This window comes from Diabrotica virgifera, chromosome 1 (assembly GCF_917563875.1).
Source record: "Diabrotica virgifera virgifera chromosome 1, PGI_DIABVI_V3a".
NCBI classification, from domain to species: domain Eukaryota; kingdom Metazoa; phylum Arthropoda; class Insecta; order Coleoptera; family Chrysomelidae; genus Diabrotica; species Diabrotica virgifera.
Window position 1 is genome coordinate 75402008 of NC_065443.1, and position 23712 is coordinate 75425719.

The 23712-nt window shown below is 33.4% G+C and overlaps 2 protein-coding genes across 3 annotated transcripts in view; one reads left to right on the forward strand and one right to left on the reverse strand.

Moving 5' to 3' along the window:
* LOC114330230 (DNA-directed RNA polymerase I subunit RPA2) overlaps window positions 1-23712 on the reverse strand; it is a 178156-nt gene that overhangs the window by 127630 nt on the left and 26814 nt on the right. The window lies entirely within an intron of this gene.
* Window positions 934-23712, forward strand: part of LOC114330231 (sodium-dependent neutral amino acid transporter SLC6A17-like) — a 44869-nt gene continuing 22090 nt past the window's right edge. Inside the window, exons 1-3 of the mRNA XM_028279555.2 lie at window positions 934-1228; window positions 4425-4672; window positions 10312-10605. Of these exons, the coding sequence (XP_028135356.1) occupies window positions 948-1228; window positions 4425-4672; window positions 10312-10605 (823 nt within the window). The 5' untranslated portion in view covers window positions 934-947. The remainder of the gene's footprint in view (window positions 1229-4424; window positions 4673-10311; window positions 10606-23712) is intronic.

A 23712-nucleotide genomic window follows, 5' to 3' on the forward strand; every position in this document is an offset into this window, starting at 1 on the left:
TAAGACTGTTAAAAGAGCTTCTGGCTTTTTCAATACGAGTTTTTATTTCGTAGCTATGATCCCAAGTATCCTTAATGTTGCAGCCGAGATAGCATATTTTCTGTACTCTCTCTAGGGGTGTATTGTTTACGGTAATTTGGGCGTTTATGTTGGTGTTTTTACTAATGATAATTCTTTTTGTCTTCTTACAGTTTAGTTTTAGGCCGTATTTGTTACATGCTTCTACAACATTATCCACGATCCTTTGGAGCCCCTGCGCACTATCTGCCAGCAATACTGTATCGTCTGCATATCTAATATTATTTATAAGTTGTCCATTTACTGCAATAACATCTTCTGATTCGTCCAAGGCTTCTCTAAAGATGTTTTCAGAGTATATGTTAAATAATGCTGGTGACAGTATGCAACCCTGTCTAACTCCTTTTTAGACTGTGAAGATTTCGGACAGTTCATTTTCGAATCGAACTGTTGCTTTTTGTTGGAGATATCAAGTTTGAGACGAGTCTTATATCCTTACCATCGAGTCCTAATGTTTTTAGGATATCGATTAGTTTTCCATGTGGGACTTTATCACCGCTGTACGTGTTTAGCACCGCTGTACGTTTTCAAGAATATTACGATCACACACTAATATCGGGCACCACACAGTTCCGCAATATTCCAGAACTGGACGAATGTACAGTTTATATAAATGTTCGCCAATGTTTTATTTAAAAGGTATATGAAATATGCAAAATATGTTCCGACCAACTTAAATTGTTATTAATTATAACACCTAGATCATAAGAATGTACGGTTAATCAGCGGAAGCTACTCTGTGGCGCTGTTTAGCAGCGCTGAAGAGTTTCTACACTAACATTCGAGCTAGATTGACTATTTATAATGGAAACGTCAGCACCATTATCTAATAAATGAAATATATGTATGTCATAACGTCAACTTGAATCATGAAGAATAAATCAAAAAACGATTTAAATGAAAGACCATCTTTTATGAAATGGAAATCTCATACAACTTACACAATCGCCACACTGTCCTGGACAATGGGTCTAACGAACATTTTTTATATACCAGCATTAATTTTGGAAAACGGAATATTAGATTTCTTTGCAGGTTACATTTTAGTAATGATTATCGTAGGATTACCTATAACTGTTATTGATATAGCAATCAGCCAGTACTCATCTAAATCAGTGGTTAGATGTTGGGACATTTGTCCATTTTTTAGGTAAGTCAGTACAGATGATATTTCAAGACAATCTTAAAACGAAAGATTCTGGCGCTAAAAATGCAGCTCTGGCCTTCCTATACATATTCTAATTTTTTTGCTCATATCCCAGTTCTCATTTATATTACAGCCAAGGCAAGTGATAGCCATGTTGAACGGATGTTGGAGACTGAAACACCAAAACATATTTAATGAGGCAGACACCAGTAGGGAGAAGGTCAAAGGGAAGATGCAAACTTAGATACATGGAACAAGATCTGAAAACACTTGAGATTACCAATTGGAAAAACAAAGCAAGGAACAGAACACAAAGGCGGAAAATCCTAGAACAAGCCAGGACCCAAAAAGCGTTGTCGAGCTACTGATGATGATGATGAAGAAGGCAAGTGATACTGTTGGTAAGAAAACAATACAGGAAGCAAAAAAAATTGGAATGGAGGTAAATCATTAAAAGATAAAATATATGGTTATAGAAGACACACAACAAGCAGAAGAAAGTTACTTAAATATAAAAATAAACAACAGCACACGATTTTAGATATGAAAAGGTGTACGAGTTTTCTTATTTAGGAGTAAAAATAGATGAGAATGGACACGAATAACATGAAAAAAGGCCTGAATATCAAAAGGGGTCAAAAATATGTCTAAGAGTTTTAATAAAATCAAAGTAAGTATGAAACTTGGGATTTGACAAAAGCTTAAATATGCCTGTTGGGAACGAAACATGTTAGATCAACTTACTTCAGAATTAATACAAACATGGCGAAGAAGAACGAACAAAGAATAAGAAATAGAAACTCTATCTTCTTCTTTAGGTGCCGTGCCCGTATTCAGACGTTGGCTGTCATCATGTTTACAAGTTCCTGAAACCTTCCTTTATCGGTTGCTGCGCGAAATAATTCTTCTACTGTAGAATCACACCATTGTCTAATATTACGCAACCATGAAAGTTTCTTTCGACTAATCTCTTTACCTCTACTTTTCCTTGTATTATAAGGCGAAGTAGATGATATTTAGGTCCTCTAATTATATGGCTGAAGTATTCTGTTTTTCTCCTATTTATGATGTTTATGAGCAGCCGTTTGAATTCATCATTTGAAGAACATCTTTACTGGAAGTATGCGAGACCCACGATATCTTTAGGATTCGTCGATAGCACCACAATTTGAATACTTCTAATTTGTTTAGTGTTGTGATTTTTAACGTCCATGTCTCACAACCGTACAATAAGATAGATCACACATAATATTTCAGGACCTGCTTGCGAATATTCATCGACAGGTTTCTGTTTTATAAAACTGGTTTCCAGGTCGTAAAAGTCTTCGTGATATTTCGATCCTGGTTATTATCTCTTCAACAGAGTCACAATTTACATTTAATCAGCGGCCAAGGTATTTAAAATGGTTTACCCGTTCTATCTCCTCGCTATTAAGAGAAAGCTCTCTAAAACAATGTAAAAATAACTAGCTTTCTAAAGAGTGAGCTGGTTAAGATTAAGGTTAGAAAGAATGGGAATTGAAAGAATGCCAAAACTGGTCCTTAAAAGAAAACCAGTGCAGGAGAAAGGCATACCAAGACAAAGATGGATTTATCAAGTAATAGAAGGCTTCTTCTTCTTCTTCTACAGCACTACAGCCCAAATTGAGCCTTGACCTCCTTTATTTTTTGCCTCCACCCTTGCTTGTCTGTGGCTGCTCTTCTCCATACACGGACTCCTAAAAGGGCTTGTGCGTCGCTGTTTACTGTGTCTTCCCAGCGCTTTCTTGGCTTTCCAACCGGTCTCTTTCCCTGTATTCTACCATTCAGTGCTCTTTTTGGTAGCCTATCCTCTCCCATTCTTATCACATGTCCGGCCCATTGCAATCTTTGTATTCTAATGAAGTCTGACAGGGATGCTAAAGTTGATAAAGTTCGTTGTTGTATCGACTTCTGAAGATTCCGCTTTCCCTCACAGGTCCTAGTATTCTCCTCAGTACTTTCCTTTCGAATGTGTCGAGTTTGTTTTTGGATGTTTCTTTCAGGACCCAGGCTTCACTGCCATAGCATGTTGGTCGAATTAAAGTTTTATAGATTCTCATCTTTGTATTTCGGTGGACATTTTTAGACCGAAATATATGGGAGAGTGCAAAATAAGCTCTGTTTGCTTGCGTTATTCTCTTTTGTATTTCTCCATCTTCTGATCCGTCAGCATATATTTCTACTCCTGGGTATCTAAACTTTCCAACCGTTTCAATGCCATCTTCATGTATAATGTTTTGTGGGACTATATTTCTTCTCGTCTGAGTCATTATTTTTGTTTTTTCTGTGTTAATTTCCAGACCTAGCATTTTTGTTTGTGTTTTTAACTCTGCGTATGTTTCCTGTGCTCCTGTTGATGTTCTACTCATAATATTAATATCATCGGCATAAGCGGCCAGTTGAACCGTTCGGTTGCTCAGTAGGTTTCCTCGTCCAGTTTGCATTTGCCTAACTGCATACTCCAGTGCCAGGTTAAACAATGTTGGGGCCGGGCCAGCCCATCTCCCTGCTTTAGTCCCTGCGAAATTTTGAAAAAGTCTGTCCGGTGGTTTTGTATTCGTACACATGCCTGAGTTTCATCCATTGTGGCTTTAATGAGTCTTATTAGCTTGTGTGGTATTGCCAATTCAGCCAATATATAGTATAGTTTGTTCCTTTTGACTGAGTCGTATGCCTGTTTGAAGTCTACAAACACGTTGTGAACATCAATATCGTGTTCCCATGATTTGCTCGAGATCTGTTGACTCCAGTGTCGATCTTCCCCGTCTGATACTCTCCAATAATATTTTCTGCTAGTGGTTGGAGCCGCTGCTAGTGGTGGTCTCTACTTGCCATATGTCTTTGATGAGCGCATGGATGTGATTTGCTAGGTGGTCGCCACCTACCTTATACAGTTCTGCTGGTATTTCGTCAACTCCCCGGAGCTTTATTGTTTTTCTGGGCCTTAATAATAATAGAAGGCTTAGAAAGTATAAATGTTTAATATATAATTAATTATATAATATTGTAATTTGTTAGAGGGAAATGTTCTAGAAATATTTTTGTATTGTTTGATGAACTATTGTAAATTTTAAGCCTTTTGCCTTCTAGGTCTGTTGAACACAATAAATAATAATTTTCTTTTACTTGGTTATAGCTCTCAAATATTTCCATTTTTTCAAAACATCTTCTATTTTAGAGGTGCTGGTTACGGAAAAGTTATTTTTCTTGTTCTATTTCAAGTTTATTATAATATTCTGAACAGTTACGTATTATTTTATTGCTTCGCACCAATACCAAAGTTTCAAAATCTTAACAAAGATGAATCACAATATTTAGGAGGCAATAACCATGATTATTCTAACAAAAATTCAACGTTTTCATCCAACACGGAAAAGTTTTGGTATACAGAAGTGATTCAATTTGATAGAAGGCTACAATATTTAGGTAAATGTATTTTATCTGCATTTTTTTATGTAGTCTTAACATGAAAGTAGTTTTTATAAGTTATTACATTTCAAAACTGTTGACTCATAGGCCCGGTAGACTCATTCTATGATGAGTTGGTGTAGTGTAGTCAGCTCAGATAAAAGTCGTAAATATAACAACATCGGATATTCAAATTGTCAAAGAAGTCAGAAAGGGGTGTATACTGTCGCCACTCCTGTTCAATTTATATTCTGAATCCATTGTCCAAGAGGCTCTAGAACATATAGGAATAAAGGTAAATGGAAAACCTATCAATAACACGGGAAAGAGTTAAAGTGCTAATAAACAAGGTTAATATAAGCCGAAATATAAGATAAGTCAAAAGTATGTTCTTAAAATAAATATAAAGAAAACAAAATTCATAGTCATCAGTGAACTTGATATAGACAATGTACGGATATTAAATCAGGACCTAGAAGAACTAAAGAGCGTAAAGAGAGTAAAGAGAGTAAATAGAGTAAAGAGAGTGAGAGTACTAACTGTCTACACTGTTCTAAGAAGTTGAAGGATGGACGCAAAGGCAAGAACCATGTCTGGATTATTTGAAGATGTGGTTGTGGTTGTACCGGCGGATATTGAAAATATGATCAAGGGAATATCAAATAATCAAGTATTGTTCTCTTGGCTGCGAAATTTACGCCAATGGCTCGACATCAGAGAGAAAAGCACAATTATACAACTACTAGAAAAAGATAGAGAAGGATTCCAGTTGATTCTCCATTTACCACTCACGTTCTATTTCAAAGATGTAAAGACGTTAACTATGATGCTACATATATGTATATTTATAGACCACCAAAAGGCATTCAACATAATAAAGTATGATACACTGATGTCGATAATGAAAGTTGGTATACATGGTAAATACCTTAGAATTATTAAAATGATTTACCATTATCAACCTACGGATATAAAAATAGATGACTATAATCTATTATTATAGCTAACAGAGCTCGTATCAATACTTGCTTATATTATACAGTGCGGTGGAATAAGTGTTGCCCCCCCCCCCATGTTAACTTGTTTATTTTAAGAATATAAGCAAAACGCTCGGACAGGTCGATTTTTAAACTAACCATAGTATATTATAGCATCAACGTTTCGAACTTTACGCGATCCCTCTTCAGGTGACAGCCATAACTTTGATTTTTTTAAATGGGAAAGTACATCATGTGACACCTCATTTAAAATCTCTTAAAATACTGAGTTCAAAAATGTATAATACTTTAAACCTGTTTAAGAGCGTAGGCGCAAAATTTCGGTCGAATTCTTTCTAAATGCAATCATTTTTTTCGAATCCTGAAAAAACTAATAAATTATTTTTGAAAAATTTAAACGCAGAATGAAATATTACAGTATTCTCGATGGTCCAAAGTCCCTGAGAACTCCTATAATGTTTATTTTAATAAGTCACAGTGGTGGAAAAAAGAGAAAATTTAGTGTGATTTTTAATTTCAAATATATCATTCAAAAGAAACTTTTTGTTTATTCTAAGGGACTGTCAGCCCTCGGTAATAATCTAATCTTTCATTCTGCGTTTAAATTTTTCAAAAATACTTATTAGTTTTCTCAAAATTCGAAAAAAATAAATGCGTTTAAAAAGAGTTCGACCGAAATTTTGGACCTGCGATCTCAAAAAGGATTAAAGTATTATACATTTTTGAAATCAGTATTTTAAAAGCAGTTAAATGAGGTGTCACATGATGTACTTTACCATTTAAAAAAATCAAAGTTATGCCTGTCACCTGAAGAAGGATCGCGTAAAGTTCGAAATGTTGATGCTATAATATACTATGATTAGTTTAAAAATCGACCTGTCCGAGCGTTTTGCTTATATTCTTAAAATAAACAATTTAACAGGGGGGGGGGCAACACTTATTCCACCGCACTGTATTAAATATATAGGAGTCGGTGCTCATCATTTTCACTCTTTTCAATTATTATGATATTTAGCCCTGTTATGTATCACCAAAGTTATTTTTAACGTTTTGCTTTAAGTTAAAATAACTCTGACAGATAACTGTGTCGATAACTTTTAACGTAATTTCCGTGTGAAGTATTGTTTTGTCTAACAAAGAGAACCTTATGTACAAATAGTACAAGTCGGAGCTAGAAAGAGAATGATGAGGAGGTATACCAAAACGTATACCATAAAAGTAGGTTAGGTAGAACAGTTACATCCCTGGACGTTTATAAATTTAAAAACATATTTATCCTTGTATTTCTCGATTTGTCTTTTGTATTCGAGTTGTACAAGTACTTGGAGGGGATACGAGAAACGATCGTGCGCGAATAGCGGAGAAATATTGCAACTTTCTTAAATAATTCATATTGTCAATTGAAAATGTCAAATTGACGTATATTTCATACCTACTGTCATTGAAGAAGAAAAATTATATATTGCTCGACAATATTGATACATATATGCAATTATTATATAGAGTGTCCCAAAAGTAGTGGAACGGTCGAATATTTCGCGAACTAAACATCGGATCGAAAAACTGAAAAATACGGGTTCAATCATTTTCAAAAATCTATCCATTGACACCAAACACCAATCCCCACTACACCCCCTGGATGTGGGGTGGGGGTAAAAATGTTTCGAATAAATGTTACTTAATTTTTCATGACGGATCCGAATCTCTAAGAAAAAGTGGGGGTTGCTATTTAAGATTTTAAAGTTACCCCCTACCCCACATTCAGGGGGTGGGTTGGAGGGTCATGTTTGGTGTTATTCGATAGGTTTTCGAAAAAGATTAAAAATCTGTTTTTTAGTTTCTCATTTGGAAGTGTATTTCGTGAGATATTAGACCGTTTCTATAATTTACCTATGGTATCAGGATAAATCGTTTTTCCCAATTATAGCGCCACCTATCCACAGTTCGAAAAGATGTCTTGAATAAAAGTTGCTTACTTTTATGTAGCAAATTAAAATCTGCAAGAAAAGCTGGGGGTTTCCATTTGAGATTTTAAAGTTACCCCCCACCCCACCTCTAGGGGGTGTAGTGGGAGTTGGTGTTTGGTGTCATTGGATAGATTTTTGAAAATGATTGAAAACGTATTTTTCAGTTTTTCGATCCGATGTTTAGTTCGCGAAATATTCGACCGTTCCACTACTTTTGGGACACCCTGTATAAAGGTAAATTTAATTAATTGTATTTTGCTTGCAATACTAATTTTAATAACTAATTTTATTTACTACATACAATTGTTTACGTTTTAATAACATAACCTGAATCTGACTTTTTCTTATTATTTTTTTGGACTATGGCCTTGACAATTATCCAGTAACCAGGACTAATATAATTGGCCAATATAATTAAAAGTGCGAAAAATGTTGCTGAGCGTAGAAACCAGGTGTCGCTTTGTCGAACTTGCACGGTCCCAATAATTTTTCAATTTTTAAAAGTGTGTACTACCATTCTATTTTTAAATTAGTTTTATTTTTTATTTTATTGTTTTAATTTTATTATTACCTGCGTGTTTTTAATTGCTATTTATTCATTTCATTTCTAAAAATAAGTCAAAGGTGAACCTAACCTTACAAATCCTTATAATATAACTACAAAGTTATCTCGTAACTTCACGTAAAAAACGTCGCGTTATAAAATGACAGTTGATACATAAAAAAACTCAAGAAGTAAGGCAAGTAGATAAGTTAAATATGATACATCACACCAATTTGACGATTATAACTACGTTATATTTAACTTAAGTGATACATCACAGGGATGAATGACTGCATTGCATAACATAATATACAGTATGGTGCAAATGACTGTTATTTCGTAAACCGGCGACATTAAGGAAAAATCCCGAAACAGGTCAATTTTTATTTTTAAATTGTGATATTTTGGCATATATCATACTAGTGACGTCATCCATCTGGGCGTGATGACGTGATTGATGATTTTTTTTAATGGGAATATGGGTCGCGTGCTAGCTCATTTGAAAGGTTGTTCAATTCTCTATTTAGTAATATAAACATTTACATAATTATTTATACAGGGTGTCCAAAAAATTTGTTTAATTAAATTATTTTTTGACAAAGAAAAGAAAATGTATGTAATTTGTTTAACTCAAAATACATTTTAATGTTGCCTGAAAACAGAAAAAAATGTTTATTTCACAAATAAACATTGCTGTTCGATTAAATTCAATGTTCAAGCCAGCTCCCGCCAGCCACCTGCCCCTTGGAAGTTTGAACATTTAATTTAAGCGAAAAGCAATGCTTATTTGTAAAATAAACATTTTTTTATTTGTGACAGCAGTAAAATGTATTTTGAATTAAATAAATTACATACATTCTCTTTTTTTGTCAAATAATTTAATTTAAAAAAAATTTTTGGACACCTTGTATAAATAATTATTATGTAAATGTTTATATTACTGAATAGAGAATTGAATAACCTTTCAAATCATCGATTACGTCATCACGCCCAGATGGATGACGTCACTAGTATGCCATATATGCCAAAATATCATAATTTAAAAATTAAAATCGACCTGTTTAAATGACAAATTTATTCCTTTCATTTGCACCATACTGTATAATAGATATAATTTCTTGGTCTATTCTATAAATTGTACCTGTCTTTCGGATCTTGTTGATGGTTTCGTCAAAAATGATGTTAAATAAAACAGGGATTAATGAGTCTCCCTAACGTCTGCTTCTTTTTCTGTTAGTATAAACACAGTTAATATAGAATGTTATAGGTCTGGATCCCGCGTATGAAAAAAAAATTGATTAATAGCAAGCTGAAAATTTGTTAATAGCTTAAGGGTGTCTAGTCGGATAAACTTTGATATATGGGAACACTGTAACAGGGGCAGTTTTAATTGTGGAACAGCTTAAAAATTTGGAACGGTCAGACCACCAAAACGGCACATTTATTTTGTCCGACAGAACAGAGTTAAACTCTCCGAACAGAGATTAAACTCTCATGCAAAAATCAGACTGCTATTTATCACGTCATAATTCCTGTCATTTGACATATTCTACATGTTCCACTCATTAAAACGCCCATTTGGTGATAAATAGCAATCTGAGTTTTGCAAAGAGAGTTTAATCTCTGTTCGGAGAGTTTAAGTCTGTTCTGTCGGACAAAATACATGTGCTGTTTTCGTAATCTGACCGTTCCAAATTTTTAACCTGTTCCACAATTAAAACTTCCCTTAAAACTTCCCCTGCTCCAGTGTTCCCATATATCAAAGTTTGTCTACACCCTTAACCTAGACTAAACCCTTAACCTATTAACAAATTTTCAGCTTGCTATTAATTAACTTTTTTTTCATACGCGGGATCCAGACCTATTACTAATTCTAACCTGGACAGATGTGTTCAGATATTATAGACATGTTTGTAAGGGGACATTGCTATTGAGAGAATCATGGTACCAGATACTATCAACGAAAGTGTATGTCTCGTCTCTACTTCCGTCGACGCATTATTAATTTTTACCAAGTTGTTTCTTTTTGTCATAATTCTGATTTTATTTATTTTTTGAACATCTGTAATAAACGAATGAAAACAACCATACTATTCACTATAATTATTACTATGTATATATTTCCATTATTTCCTTGTATTATTTTAGATTATCCAAACATGAAGCTAGTAGGCTGTTTATTTGGCCATACTATCATTGTATTATTGCTCAATTTTCGAGGAATCAACTTTCTAGAAGCAGTTTTGCCTTTTCTACTGGGTTTAACAATTATATTGTTTTCAATAATACTGTTAGTAACAAATACCGTTCCTGGAGCCTGGAACGCAATAGCAAATTTACTTCCCAAAGGTTTTAACTTCAATAAACTTCTATTATGGAGTAAGGAAGAAATAATCACTGATGTGTTTAAGAATTATTTATTTTCAATGGGTGTTGCCTTCGGTAAGTAGGTATAATACAATACTTATTCTAATAGACCAAACGATACAACTTAGAATTTAGTATGTAGAATATACCAGGGACCAGATATATAGGGCAGTCAATGAGGGTATTTGGCTCCGAATTCCATCCTACTAAATCGATTTACTTTTTTTTTTTTTGTAAGCATTTATTAACAATCAGAATTACATATTCTATAAGCTAATTTGATAACAAGTACAATAACATATATATCAATGTATTATTGTACACTAAAATGGCGTTATGAGGTACATCACCCAGCGGTTTCACCTCAGTTTCAGCGAAGATCTATGGGCCATAATCTTCGCAATCTTCTGTTGTTTAGTGGCTGTAGTAATGGTAATATTAATTGGTTGGGGTGGTCTTCCAATTTTTCGTGATGTCTGTTGGCTCTTTCTTGAATTACTTTGCTGACTAACGGGATGTTTAGGTCTGTATGAAGGGTTTGGTTGGAAATGTACCACGGGGCATTTGCGATGGTGCGTAGAATTTTTGATTGAGTTCTTTGGATAATTTTTGTGTTTGATTTGCTGGCACAACTCCATAGTTCTATACCGTACGTCCATATAGGTTTGATGACTGTTTTATAAATCAGCAGTTTGTTCTCAATTGAGAGTCGAGATTTTCTACCTATAAGCCAATTAATTTCTTTCTCTCAACTCAATTTGTTTCTTCTTCTTTAAAATGTGTTGTTTCCAGTTTAATTTAGAATCAAGATGAAGCCCCAGGTATTTGACGATGTTCTGTTGTGGTATGTTGACTTGATTAAGGCTAATATTTGGGCATTGGTCTTTCCTTAGTGTGAAAGTTATATGTGTTGACTTAGTTTCGTTAGCTTTTATCTTCCATTTCTTTAACCACTGTCCAATTTGGTCTAGGTGTTCTTGAAGTTTTAATACTGCAGCTCTTGGATCCTCTTCAGTTGCAAATATTGCTGTGTCATCAGCGAAAGTTCCAATGGTGGTTTGTGGAGAGGTTGGTAAATCGGATGTGTACAGTACATAAAGAAGTGGACCCAATATACTACCTTGTGGGACTCCTGATTGAATTTTGTTACGGTTTGATAGTTCATCCTCCACTTTAGTTTCAAATTCTCTGTGATTTAGATATGATTTTAATAAGTCAAAGTATTTGTTGGGTAGCGATTTTTTGATTTTATAAAGTAATCCTGGGTGCCATACCTTATCAAATGCTTGGCTGATGTCCAGAAATGCTGCTGTGCAATACTGTTTATTGTCCAAAGCTCTATTAATTACATTTGATATGCGATGGCATTGTTGCACTGTAGAATGACCTTGCCGGAATCCAAATTGGTGTTCTGGGATCCAGTTTTGGAATTCTAGGTCGCTCATAATTCTTTTAAGTAACAGCTTTTCAAGAAGTTTTGACATTATTGGCAGTAGACTTATTGGGCGGTATGATGAAACATCCGTTAAAGCTTTACCAGGTTTCGGTATCATAATTACTTGGGCAATTTTTAGTGATATAGGCCAATAATTAAGTCTTAAGATTGCATTTAATATGTACAATAACTTCATTATACCTTTTTTAGGAAGTTGTTTTAGCATTGTTGCTGTTATGAGATCAGTGCCTGGTGCCTTCTTTTCATTCAAATGATTAATTTCATCTTTGATCTTCTTCGGTGTAATTAAAGTTAGTCGCTCTCGTTGATTAATTGGTAAGGCTAGTTCCTGCTCTACTTCTTGTACTTGGTCATTGTCGTGTGGCTTGAAGACTTCAGTTAGATGTTCAGCAAATAAATCAGCTTTTTCTTTGTTGCTTTTTGCCCATGGTCCTGGTGGTAATGAGTTTTTCCGAATTGGAGGTGAAGTATTTATTGGTTTATTTTTGTTTTTGATTGGTTTCCAGATAGAGTTATCTTGACGCGAAAGGTTTGATACATAGTTTTCAAATGAGTTGTTTCTCATCTGTTCTAGAGCTGTTTTTAAGTTTCTTGTTTTGTTATTATAAATTGTCCTGTCGTCTGGTCTGTGAGTTCTTTGCCAAATTGATCTAGCTTTTCGTTTTTCTGCTACTAGTCTTTTTATTTCAAGAGGAATGTTGGTTGAAAATTTTTTTTGTCCAGGTTGAGGGGTAGACTGTTTGGCAGCATTTTGAAGTAAGTTGATTAGATTATTAGTTTCTGTTTCTATTTGTTCGGGAGTTTGCAATCTCACTAGTAGATTTACTTCCTGTTCTATGATTAAGCGGTATGTGTCCCAGTTTGTTTTGAAGTTATGCAGTCGAGGTGTTGGTTTTTTGATTATCACCGTTGTGCTAATTGTGGCAATTATGGGACTATGATCTGATGATAAATCAAAACTTGGTACTACATCTGTATATGATTGAGATATTCCGTTTGTAATAAAGAAATCCAATAGGTCTGGTGTTTTATTTGGATCGGTTGGCCAATATGTCGGTGATCCCGTCGATAGGAATGAGTAGCTTTTATCCTGGATAACTTTTGCTAGCTCTCTGCCTTTGGTGGTTGTTAGGCGTGAACCCCATAGCGTATGTTTACAGTTGTAATCTCCACCTGCTATAAATTTTGGCCCTAGAGTTTCGAAAAAGGGTAGAAGATCTTCTTTTGTAAGTCTATGCCTGGGCGGACAATAAATTGCTGTGACAGTTATATCATATGGAAGAGTTTGTATTTTTATCGATGTTGCTTAAATGTGATTTGTTTCGTATTTTAGCATTTCATAATGTTTTATAGTTTCTCTTATCAATATGGCTGAACCTCCGTGGGCTGTACCATCTGGGTGATTTGTGTAATATAATTTATACTTAGGTATCTTGAAGTAGGTTCTGTCTGTAAAATGGGTTTCACTTACTAGTAGTATGTCAATGAAATTTTGTTCCAGAAATAGTTTTATATCTTCTTTATGATTAGGAAGACCATTGGCATTTCATTGGGCAATTCTTATGAACTTAGACATTGTTAGTTTACTTTATTTACTAGCATGGAAATCATGTTGAGCACCATACTGTTTTGTTGCATTAGCTGGTTAAATAAATTTTTAAACTCTTCTAGAAATTTGGTAAGTATACTCGCTGTATCTTCGTTATTGTTCTGATTATTTGCTGCAGCTTGAGCAGACTTTCATACTGATTCTGAATCCTGGGTTGTGTATATATTCTGGGTTGTGTATGTATTTGATTTATTGCTGGATTTAATACGTTTCCTCTGTTATGATACCTGTTATTAATATTATAAATTTTTTGGTAATGTTCACATCCTTTATAATTTGCGGGGTGATCCCCACCACATAATGCACATTTTGCTGGAGTTTCTCTAGTCTTCTTACAAGTTGTGGTATTGTGGGCTCCTCCGCATTTGACGCATACAAATGGTTTATTGCAATATGACTTGGAGTGACCGTACGATTGGCATCTCATGCATTGTATTATGCGATTTTTGGTTGTTCGGGGAGGTTCAATTTCAATAACTCTATTCTGTAGCCCCCTTAAGTTATAAATATCTTTGTTATTTGCTGCCGGTTCGCGGATCCACGAAGAACAAATTAAGTGGCTCTTTAGTAATTCTGTGTTGTGCATTTATTATATTTCGAACTTTATGACCCAGTTTTAGGAGTTCGTTTTTTATATCTTCGGTGTTAGTAGAGTGGTGAAGGTATTTTATTACAACTCTATAGGCTCGATCCTGTTTTAACTGGTATGTATGGTGATAAATGTTATGTTCATTAAAATATCTAACCATTTTTCTATATGTATCTGGCGTGCCACAACTTAATTTTACGACATTGTTAGTTAAACTTTTTGTATGATATTCTTCCCTTTCTGCTACATCCTTAATTTTTTGTACCATTTTTTGATAGTCTTGTACACCGTGTATGAAAATTGGTGGAGGGTTTGCTGTGTTGTTCTCCTTGGGAGGGACTACTTCAATTTCTAGCGCTTCAAATCTATTTTCTGTTACAATAATATTTGTACTGTTTGCATTGTCTGTTGTTTTTCTGATTTTTCTTCTTTTTGAGCTTCTAATTTCTTGCCAATCGTTACTGCTAGCTGGTTCGTTGTTTTCTTCCTCTTCTTCACTGGTGGATGGCAATCGTTGTAATTGATAATTTGAAGCAGAACTATGATATGTGATCGGCACTAATGGAATTTGTGTCTGTGGTAGTGGAGGGTACAAGTTAGGTGGCATTGGTTTAGTTGGTGCTGGTTGCGACATCGATATTAGATATGGCGTGGTTTGTACATTCATGGCTAGTTGCCCTTGTGTGTTGACTTGTTGATACATTTGTGGGTTGGTTATTGAATTATTACTAAACTCTGTATTTATCCCGGATGGAAACATATTTTGAAAAATATATTTATCATCATTTGCGTACCTGTGTATTAGTTTTCCTGGACTGGGCTTGTCACAGTCCCGAACAGGGTGTTTTTTGCTGTACTAAATTACTTCGATATGTCGATACAAGAATGGACTGAACAAATTTTATCTACGTTAAATAATCTGTGGTTAAATCACAAAATTCGAAGAGAAACTTTGAATTATGTATTTAAACTTTGACAGTTAATCGATTTACTTGATATTTTCTCAGTAAGTCGGGAATAGCTCAAGAAACAAAGTCTACCCTATGGCGATGTGTGCTTTTATCTTGGGGGTGGTTCCTACCCCTTGTCGGGGGTGGAAAATTTTTTGGTTAAAATAAGCACGGAACTTGCTAGATAACCTAATTCTAAGCAAAAACTGTTCTATATTTTTTTTTTGAAAACTCAATACTTTTTGAGTTATTTGAGGTTGAAAATTTACCATTTTCATTGAAAAAATGACATATTTTCGGACGGTTTTTTGCGAATACCTTAAAAACTATGCATCTAACGAAAAAAATTATATAAAATATTTTTGTAGCTTATAAAATAACAAAGAGATTCGTTTCATCATGAATCTTTTAGTTGTAATACAAAAAGAGATATGGTAGGTGAGAAAAGTTTGTTTTTTGATGCATGCTCAAATCGGTGTATTCAACTTGAAATGCCAAGAAACGGACGGTTTTAGTGCATAATGCTGAACATACATTTTGTACTGCTGGAAAAGACCTTTAAAATGAGCAATATTAAATGTCGATTACACTAAAACTAAGCGACATATGCTGCAAAAAATGGATGACTAATGTATTTTAAGAAAAACTGAGTAGTGTATTTAACCCCTCATCCATCAGAATTTTTAATACATCGTTTTCCTTCTACAGTACTTTTTATCATAGTGTTATTTCTATGTTCAAAGAATTGGACGGGTTAAAAATGAATGGTTTTTGAAAACAACAAGATCAAATTATCGAGCGAATTTTTAAATTTTATTAAAAATCTTCCTTTCCTCCATGAAACTCGAAAATGATAAGAGATAGGTACGAAAAAAAGACACCATACAAAAATGTAAGTCTTTTAGATAATAATTTTGTTTTTGTTTTTCATTACTGTATCTCTTATCATTTTTAAGTTACATGGAGAAAAGGAAGATATTTAAAAAAATTTAAAAATGCACTCTATAATTTGATCTTTTTTTTGAAAAACCATTCATTTTAAAGCCGTCCAACTTTTTGAACATATAAATAACACTATAGTTAAAGGTATTGTAGAAGGAAAACTATGTATTTAAATTCTGGTGGATGAGGGGTTGAACACACTTCTCATTTTTTCTTAAAATAAATTAGTCATCAATGTTTTTTGCAGCTTATCTCGCTCAGTTTGAACGTAATCGACCTTTTATATTACTCATTTTAAAGGTCTTTTCAAGCACTACAAAAGGTATTGATAGCATTATACACCTAAAATCGACCGTTTTTCTGTTATTTCAAGTTGAATGCACCGATTTGAGCATGGACCAAAAAAACAAACTCTTTTCATCTACCATATCTCTTTTTCTATTATAACTAGAAGATTTAAGGACGAACCTATCTCTTTGCTTTTTTATAAGCTACAAAAATGTTTCATACAGTTCTTTTAGTTAGATGCATTGTTTTTAAGGTATTCGCAAAAAACCGATCGAAAAGGTGTTATGTTTCACTGAAAATAGCTAATTTTCAACCACGAATAACTCAAAAAGTATCGAGTTTTCAAAAAAAAATTATAGACCAGTTTTTGCTTAGAATTAGGTTCTCTAGCCACTTCCGTGTTTATTTTAAGTAAAAAATTTTCCACCCCCGAGAAGAGGTGGGAACCACCCCCAAGATAAAAGCACACATCGGCATAGGGTACTTTAAATTAGAAGATAAGTAGAAGCTATTCCTAAAATTTCATTAAAATCCATGAAGTAGGATAGAATTCGGAGGTAATATCCTATTCTTGCTCCCATTGACTGGCGTAATAGTAGAAATTCAGAATTCAGTAGAGAAACTGAACCCTGTCTTTGTATACCCTTATTGGGGAGACTCCAAAATATTTTTACATAAAGTCTATGACGGTATTATACTCCTGTGAGTAAAGAACATTCCAACTAAAGGATATCGAAAATATATCCACCACCAAAGAAGGCAAAACCTACTTTGTCAGCAGAAAAAGTTGTAGCAATTATATTTTGGGATTCTCATGGGATTATCTTGGTTGACTACTGAGATAAGGGGAAAGCAATAATAGCAAGTATTATATGAACTTAATGCATCAATCTAGTAACAAAACCAGAGAGAAATGGCTTCATGTAGTAAAACAAACTGCTTTTCCATTCCAATTCCAATAATAACACATCTCTCAACAAGTATGACTTCTTATAGTGCAGTCATTGAAGCGTAAAATAGGTTTTTACTCCCGAATTTTTTTACTATGAACCGATTTACATGAGATTTTGGAATTAGGCTTATCTTATCCTTAACTTCAAAAGTGATATTGACCCAAACTCTGTTTTATATTTTTAAGAGGTGAAAACAACCCCTTAATGGAAAAATTGACATTGAGCCATTTTATCGCCAGAAAACGTGTTTAATAATAAAGAGTGACATTGTGAAGTGTTTTCTAACACAATAACCTCATGTTAAACTCATTTTCATCCCCTTGAAAACCGTACAACCCTTGCAAACAATCCCTAAATCAAAAAAAATTACAAAAAATTAATTTAGTATGACATAAAAAGATTTAAATATAGAGTAAATTATATTTTACGTTCTCTATCTTAATTATCACATTGTTAACCCCCTTTCAACCCTTAAAAACAACCCCTAAATAGAAAAAATTTACAAAAAATTAATTTGGTTTGACAAGAAGACTTAAATATAGAGTAAATAATATTTTACGTTGTCTATCTTAATTATTTAATTGTTAACCCCTTTCAACCCTTAAAAAAACCCTCGATTAAAAATTGTATAAAAAATTTCTTTTGATAAACTAAAAAGGATTTAAATATCGTTCCACGTTCTCGAAAAAGCTATGCTGGAAAATCATATGCTCAAGTTCTTTAACCCTTAAAACTACCCCTAAATTAAAAATACGGTTAGTTTTTGGGCCATAACTACTTCAATTTTGAAGTTATCACAACTTATAAAAAACCATTTTGAAGGCAATTAAAAGAGCTACAACTTTTTTCAGTATGTTGTTCTGAAGCTATTTCCTTGTGGCATTTTTATAATTAACTATTTTCAATGGGAAATAAGCCACAATATTACCAAAAAAATGATTTTATTAATGTTTCGAAGCCCAAATCGGGTTTCGTTGTCAAAATACAAAATACAGTACAAAATACAATACAATACAAAAGACAAAATACAATACAAAAATACAAAATACAAAATACAGTAGTATTTTGTATTTTGACAACGAAACCCGATGTGGGCTTCGAAACGTTAATAAAATCATTTTTTTGGGAAAATGTGGCTTATTTCCCATTGAGAATAGTTGATTTTTTCAGTATAATAGTAGTGAAAAACATTTTATTTTGAAAAGGTGAAGGGTAAAGGGCTCGAGAGAGACTGTGGTTGCGCTACCGCGCGCTCTTTAATCAATCATATCTTCGTCAATTTTTGTGTGATAGGGAAAACAAACAAACCAAAATTTTTGTCAAAAAACCTATTTTTTTTATTATTACACTTTTTTTACGTATCTTTCATTATTTTTGAGATATTATGAAAAAAAGGTGTTTTTTTTTTAAATTCAAAAAATTTTTTTCTTAAAATCGTGATTTTTTCAAAAAATATGTGTTCCAAAGCAGCGAAACTGCTAGAATCCATTAAACTCTTTATATTAAAGTTGATTCTAGACGGAATACGATTAATTTTAATTTTGGTGGAAATGGCACTTATAAAATCCATTGATTAAAAAAACCATTAGATGTTCCTCTTTTTTTCATTACAGCTCACTCATTTTACGTACAAAAAACTTTTAACAGTGCTCATTTTACAGCACTATAAAATCTTTCCTCATTAGCATGCATCAAATTTATTCGCTCTCCGCTAGATGGCATTGAATACATCGATTAAATTTCACACAAAATAAAAAGCGGTTTTGATCATCAATATCTCGCTTAATATTGCACTTAGAACACTCTTTAAAAATCCAATTTGTTCATTTTTTACCTGCTACAATTTTGTCCAGTATAATATTATCCTTAAAATGCATATTTTTGGACATATTTGCAAAAAACTGTTGAAAATCGTGAGAAAATTCCGAATTTTCAATTGCCAATAACTTGAAAAGTATTGGGTTTTTGAAAAAACTTTATACAAAATTTTTTGATCAAAATTAGGTCTTCTACCGATATCTGAGGTTATTTTGAAAAAAAAAGTTCCACCACCTAAAAGGGGTGGCAACCACCCCCAGGGTGAAAACGGAGTTCGGGTCAATATCACTTTTGAAGACTTCGAATTTGGAAAATTCGAATTTTTAAATTATCGGCTTCATAAGTATGATCAAATCTATTTCTTATGGGGAAAACGGTTTTTCAAGTTAAATAATTCCTGTAATACCTTCATAATCAAGTATATTCAAATGGGAAATAAGCCACAATTTTACCTAAAAATGATTTTATTAACGTTTCGACGCCCAAGTCGGGTGTCGTTGTCAAAATACAAAATAATACTAAATAAACAAAAATGTTGTTGCTTAGTAAAAAATTCTTCTAATAATTTATTTAATCTGACTCATTTATATCGGCAATTCAGACACGTATTATACATTTTAAAGTAGACGACTTTAAAATGATATTGCCAATATTGATGAGTTGCGTTCCTGGGACGACTTTACTAAAAGATAGTTCATTCGATTACATGAAATCAATCCCAACTCAAGAATATCCGCCACAAAAAATCATAGCATGTGATCTGTCTTTAAAAAGACAACCAAATGCAACGGTGGTACTGAAATTCTCACGTTAGAGATTCCATAGTAAATCACGAGGGAAAACCAGGAAAAACCTCGTGATACTATCCCGACATCGTAAGTATTTGGGTTTACATTTAGTTTACTCTCAAAACTAATACCGAATTCTGACTTGATATTTTAAATTTTAAATAATACTAAAATAATTGATGGATTCGACCGTTACTTGATGGAAGTTCATTTTATCTAACAATAAAAAACTGAAAACGTTTGTTTTCTATACTTCCACAAAATTTATTATATCTAAGTGACTACAGCTGTTTCGGCGGAGTGCCTTTCTCAAGTAATAAAGTTTACAATGTGTTTGCCTTTTTAATCTTCAACTGAAGAGGTTGAGGAGTGGGGAGCTGTTTGTCTCGAGTTGGTCATTCAGAATTATATCTGTATTTTTCAGTTTATTAATTTCCATAGATTCTAAAAAAGATAGCTTAAGGCCTTTATTTTGAATATGTAGAATTTTAAACTCTTCATTGAAAGAATGATTATGATCTAGAAGGTGAAGTGCGTATGTAGAAGTGTCTGTTTTTCTATTGTTGAATGCCCTTTTGTGTTCTGCTATCCGTTTGTCAAAAGTTCTGCCAGTTTGACCGATGTACGTTTTCGGACAGTCACCACAAGTTAGTTTGTACACACCACTCTGTAGTTGCTTTCTCTTTCGGCTTTTATTGTTCTTAATATATTTGCTTAAGTTGTTGTTAGTTCTAAAAGCTGGTGTTATTCCTTTCTTTTTTATGTATCTGGCTATTGTTGTTGTTATCTTGCCAGTATATGTGAGAGAGCAGAAGGTACTGGGTTCTTTCTGTGGTGGTGGATACACTAATTTCAGGGCTTTCTTATGGAGTTTTTGGTTTAAAATTTTGTTAACTGTTTGTTCGTTATAGCCGTTGTTTACTGCTATTTGTTTAATGATGTTTAGTTCTATTTCGAAGTTATTTTTTGTCATGGGAATTTCTGTCAGTCTATGTATCATGCTATGGTAGGCTGCTAATTTGTGTTGTGTAGGATGGGATGATGAATTGTGTATAGTTGTGTCAGTATGGGTAGGTTTATGATATATGGAGAACTCATGTTTGTTGTGTAGTCTGGAAATCGTTACATCTAGAAAGTTTATAGAGTTATTCTGTTCTGTTTCTACTGTAAACTCAATATTATTATGAAGTGAATTAATATATGATAGAAATTGGTCAAGTTGTCTGTTAGTTCCTGTAAAGCATACTAGTATATCATCCACGTATCTCCACCAATATAAGAACTGTTTAAATACGGGATGTTTAGAAATTGTTGTTTCAAGTTGGTTCATAAATATATCTGATAGCAATGGGCTTATTATGGGTAATCCTCTAAGCCCATTGCTATCAGATATATTTATGAACCAACTTGAAACAACAATTTCTAAACATCCCGTATTTAAACAGTTCTTATATTGGTGGAGATACGTGGATGATATACTAGTATGCTTTACAGGAACTAACAGACAACTTGACCAATTTCTATCATATATTAATTCACTTCATAATAATATTGAGTTTACAGTAGAAACAGAACTGAATAACTCTATAAACTTTCTAGATGTAACGATTTCCAGACTACACAACAAACATGAGTTCTCCATATATCATAAACCTACCCATACTGACACAACTATACACAATTCATCATCCCATCCTACACAACACAAATTAGCAGCCTACCATAGCATGATACATAGACTGACAGAAATTCCCATGACAAAAAATAACTTCGAAATAGAACTAAACATCATTAAACAAATAGCAGTAAACAACGGCTATAACGAACAAACAGTTAACAAAATTTTAAACCAAAAACTCCATAAGAAAGCCCTGAAATTAGTGTATCCACCACCACAGAAAGAACCCAGTACCTTCTGCTCTCTCACATATACTGGCAAGATAACAACAACAATAGCCAGATACATAAAAAAGAAAGGAATAACACCAGCTTTCAGAACTAACAACAACTTAAGCAAATATATTAAGAACAATAAAAGCCGAAAGAGAAAGCAACTACAGAGTGGTGTGTACAAACTAACTTGTGGTGACTGTCCGAAAACGTACATCGGTCAAACTGGCAGAACTTTTGACAAACGGATAGCAGAACACAAAAGGGCATTCAACAATAGAAAAACAGACACTTCTACATACGCACTTCACCTTCTAGATCATAATCATTCTTTCAATGAAGAGTTTAAAATTCTACATATTCAAAATAAAGGCCTTAAGCTATCTTTTTTAGAATCTATGGAAATTAATAAACTGAAAAATACAGATATAATTCTGAATGACCAACTCGAGACAAACAGCTCCCCACTCCTCAACCTCTTCAGTTGAAGATTAAAAAGGCAAACACATTGTAAACTTTATTACTTGAGAAAGGCACTCCGCCGAAACAGCTGTAGTCACTTAGATATAATAAATTTTGTGGAAGTATAGAAAACAAACGTTTTCAGTTTTTTATTGTTAAATACTAAAATACTCAATGTACTAACTCGATATGTTACTGATTTACTAATTGTGGTATTTTCTTTCTATTGACTTCCTCCTTTAATATGGGTAACCACATCCCACTGCATTCTACCGAGGAATTTGCGACACAATTGGTTTCATTTAGCATAATTAGAGCCGCTTCTTTGATTTTTCTCTTTTTACTATCTGCTTCTTTTAGGACTATACTTGAACCTCTTCACTGAACTCTATGTTCATTATCCCATGCGTGTTGACATATTTGAGATCTATCAAATTCTCTATTTTTTATATAAGACTGATGTTCATTTACTCTAACGTCTAATGGTCTTGACGTTTCACCTATATAAAATTGTTCGCATTCACAAGGTATTTTATAAATACAATTCTTTGTTCTTTCTTGTTCACTGTTAGGTTTAGTTTTAGATAGAATAGATCTCAATGTGTTTGTTGTTTTGAATGTTGTTGAAATGTTGAATTTATTTCCTATTGTTTTAAGTTTCTCGGATAGTCCTTTTACATATGGTATTGATATTTTCCTCGTATTATTTCTTGTGAATGTTGTAGGATCCCGTTCTAAGTTGTTCTGTTCCATTCGATCCAATCTTGACAATTCCTTATTTATAAACGATATGGGATAATCATTTTTTAATAAAACAGATGTTAACAATTGTTTTTCTTCAAAAAATGAATTTTCGTTAGAACAAGTAATTTTGGCTCTATCATATAAGGATTTAATGATTCCCTTTTTAACGTTGATGTTATGATTTGATTTGTAATTGAGATATCTGTTGGTGTGTGTTGGTTTTCTATACACTTGAGTCTCATATCCAGTATCCTTCTATGAGACCAAAACATCGAGGAAAGGTAGGGTGTTATTGTATTCCTTTTCCATTGTAAACTTTGAATATACTTGATTATAAAAATGCCACAAGAAAATAGCTTCAGAACAACAGTAATACCTTCAGTTATCATACTTGACCTTGGATGCATCAGATAATAATTGTCAATACGTTTCAAACTCATGTTTAATGATCAAAATCGGTTAAGCCGTTCAGAAGTAATCGAGCTCCAAAAGTATAATCCATTTAACCATTATCGCTGAAATAGTTTATGTAGTTGTAGTGGTTACGACGCTAAGATTGATCGTACAATCCGAGTTCATTTGCCGGCCATAATTATTAGGATGGCTAGGATATGAACTCGGATTGTCTTATCACAAGTCTGGTGTCGTAACTACTAAATAATTTGGGAGAGAATGCGACAAAGGCGACCATTT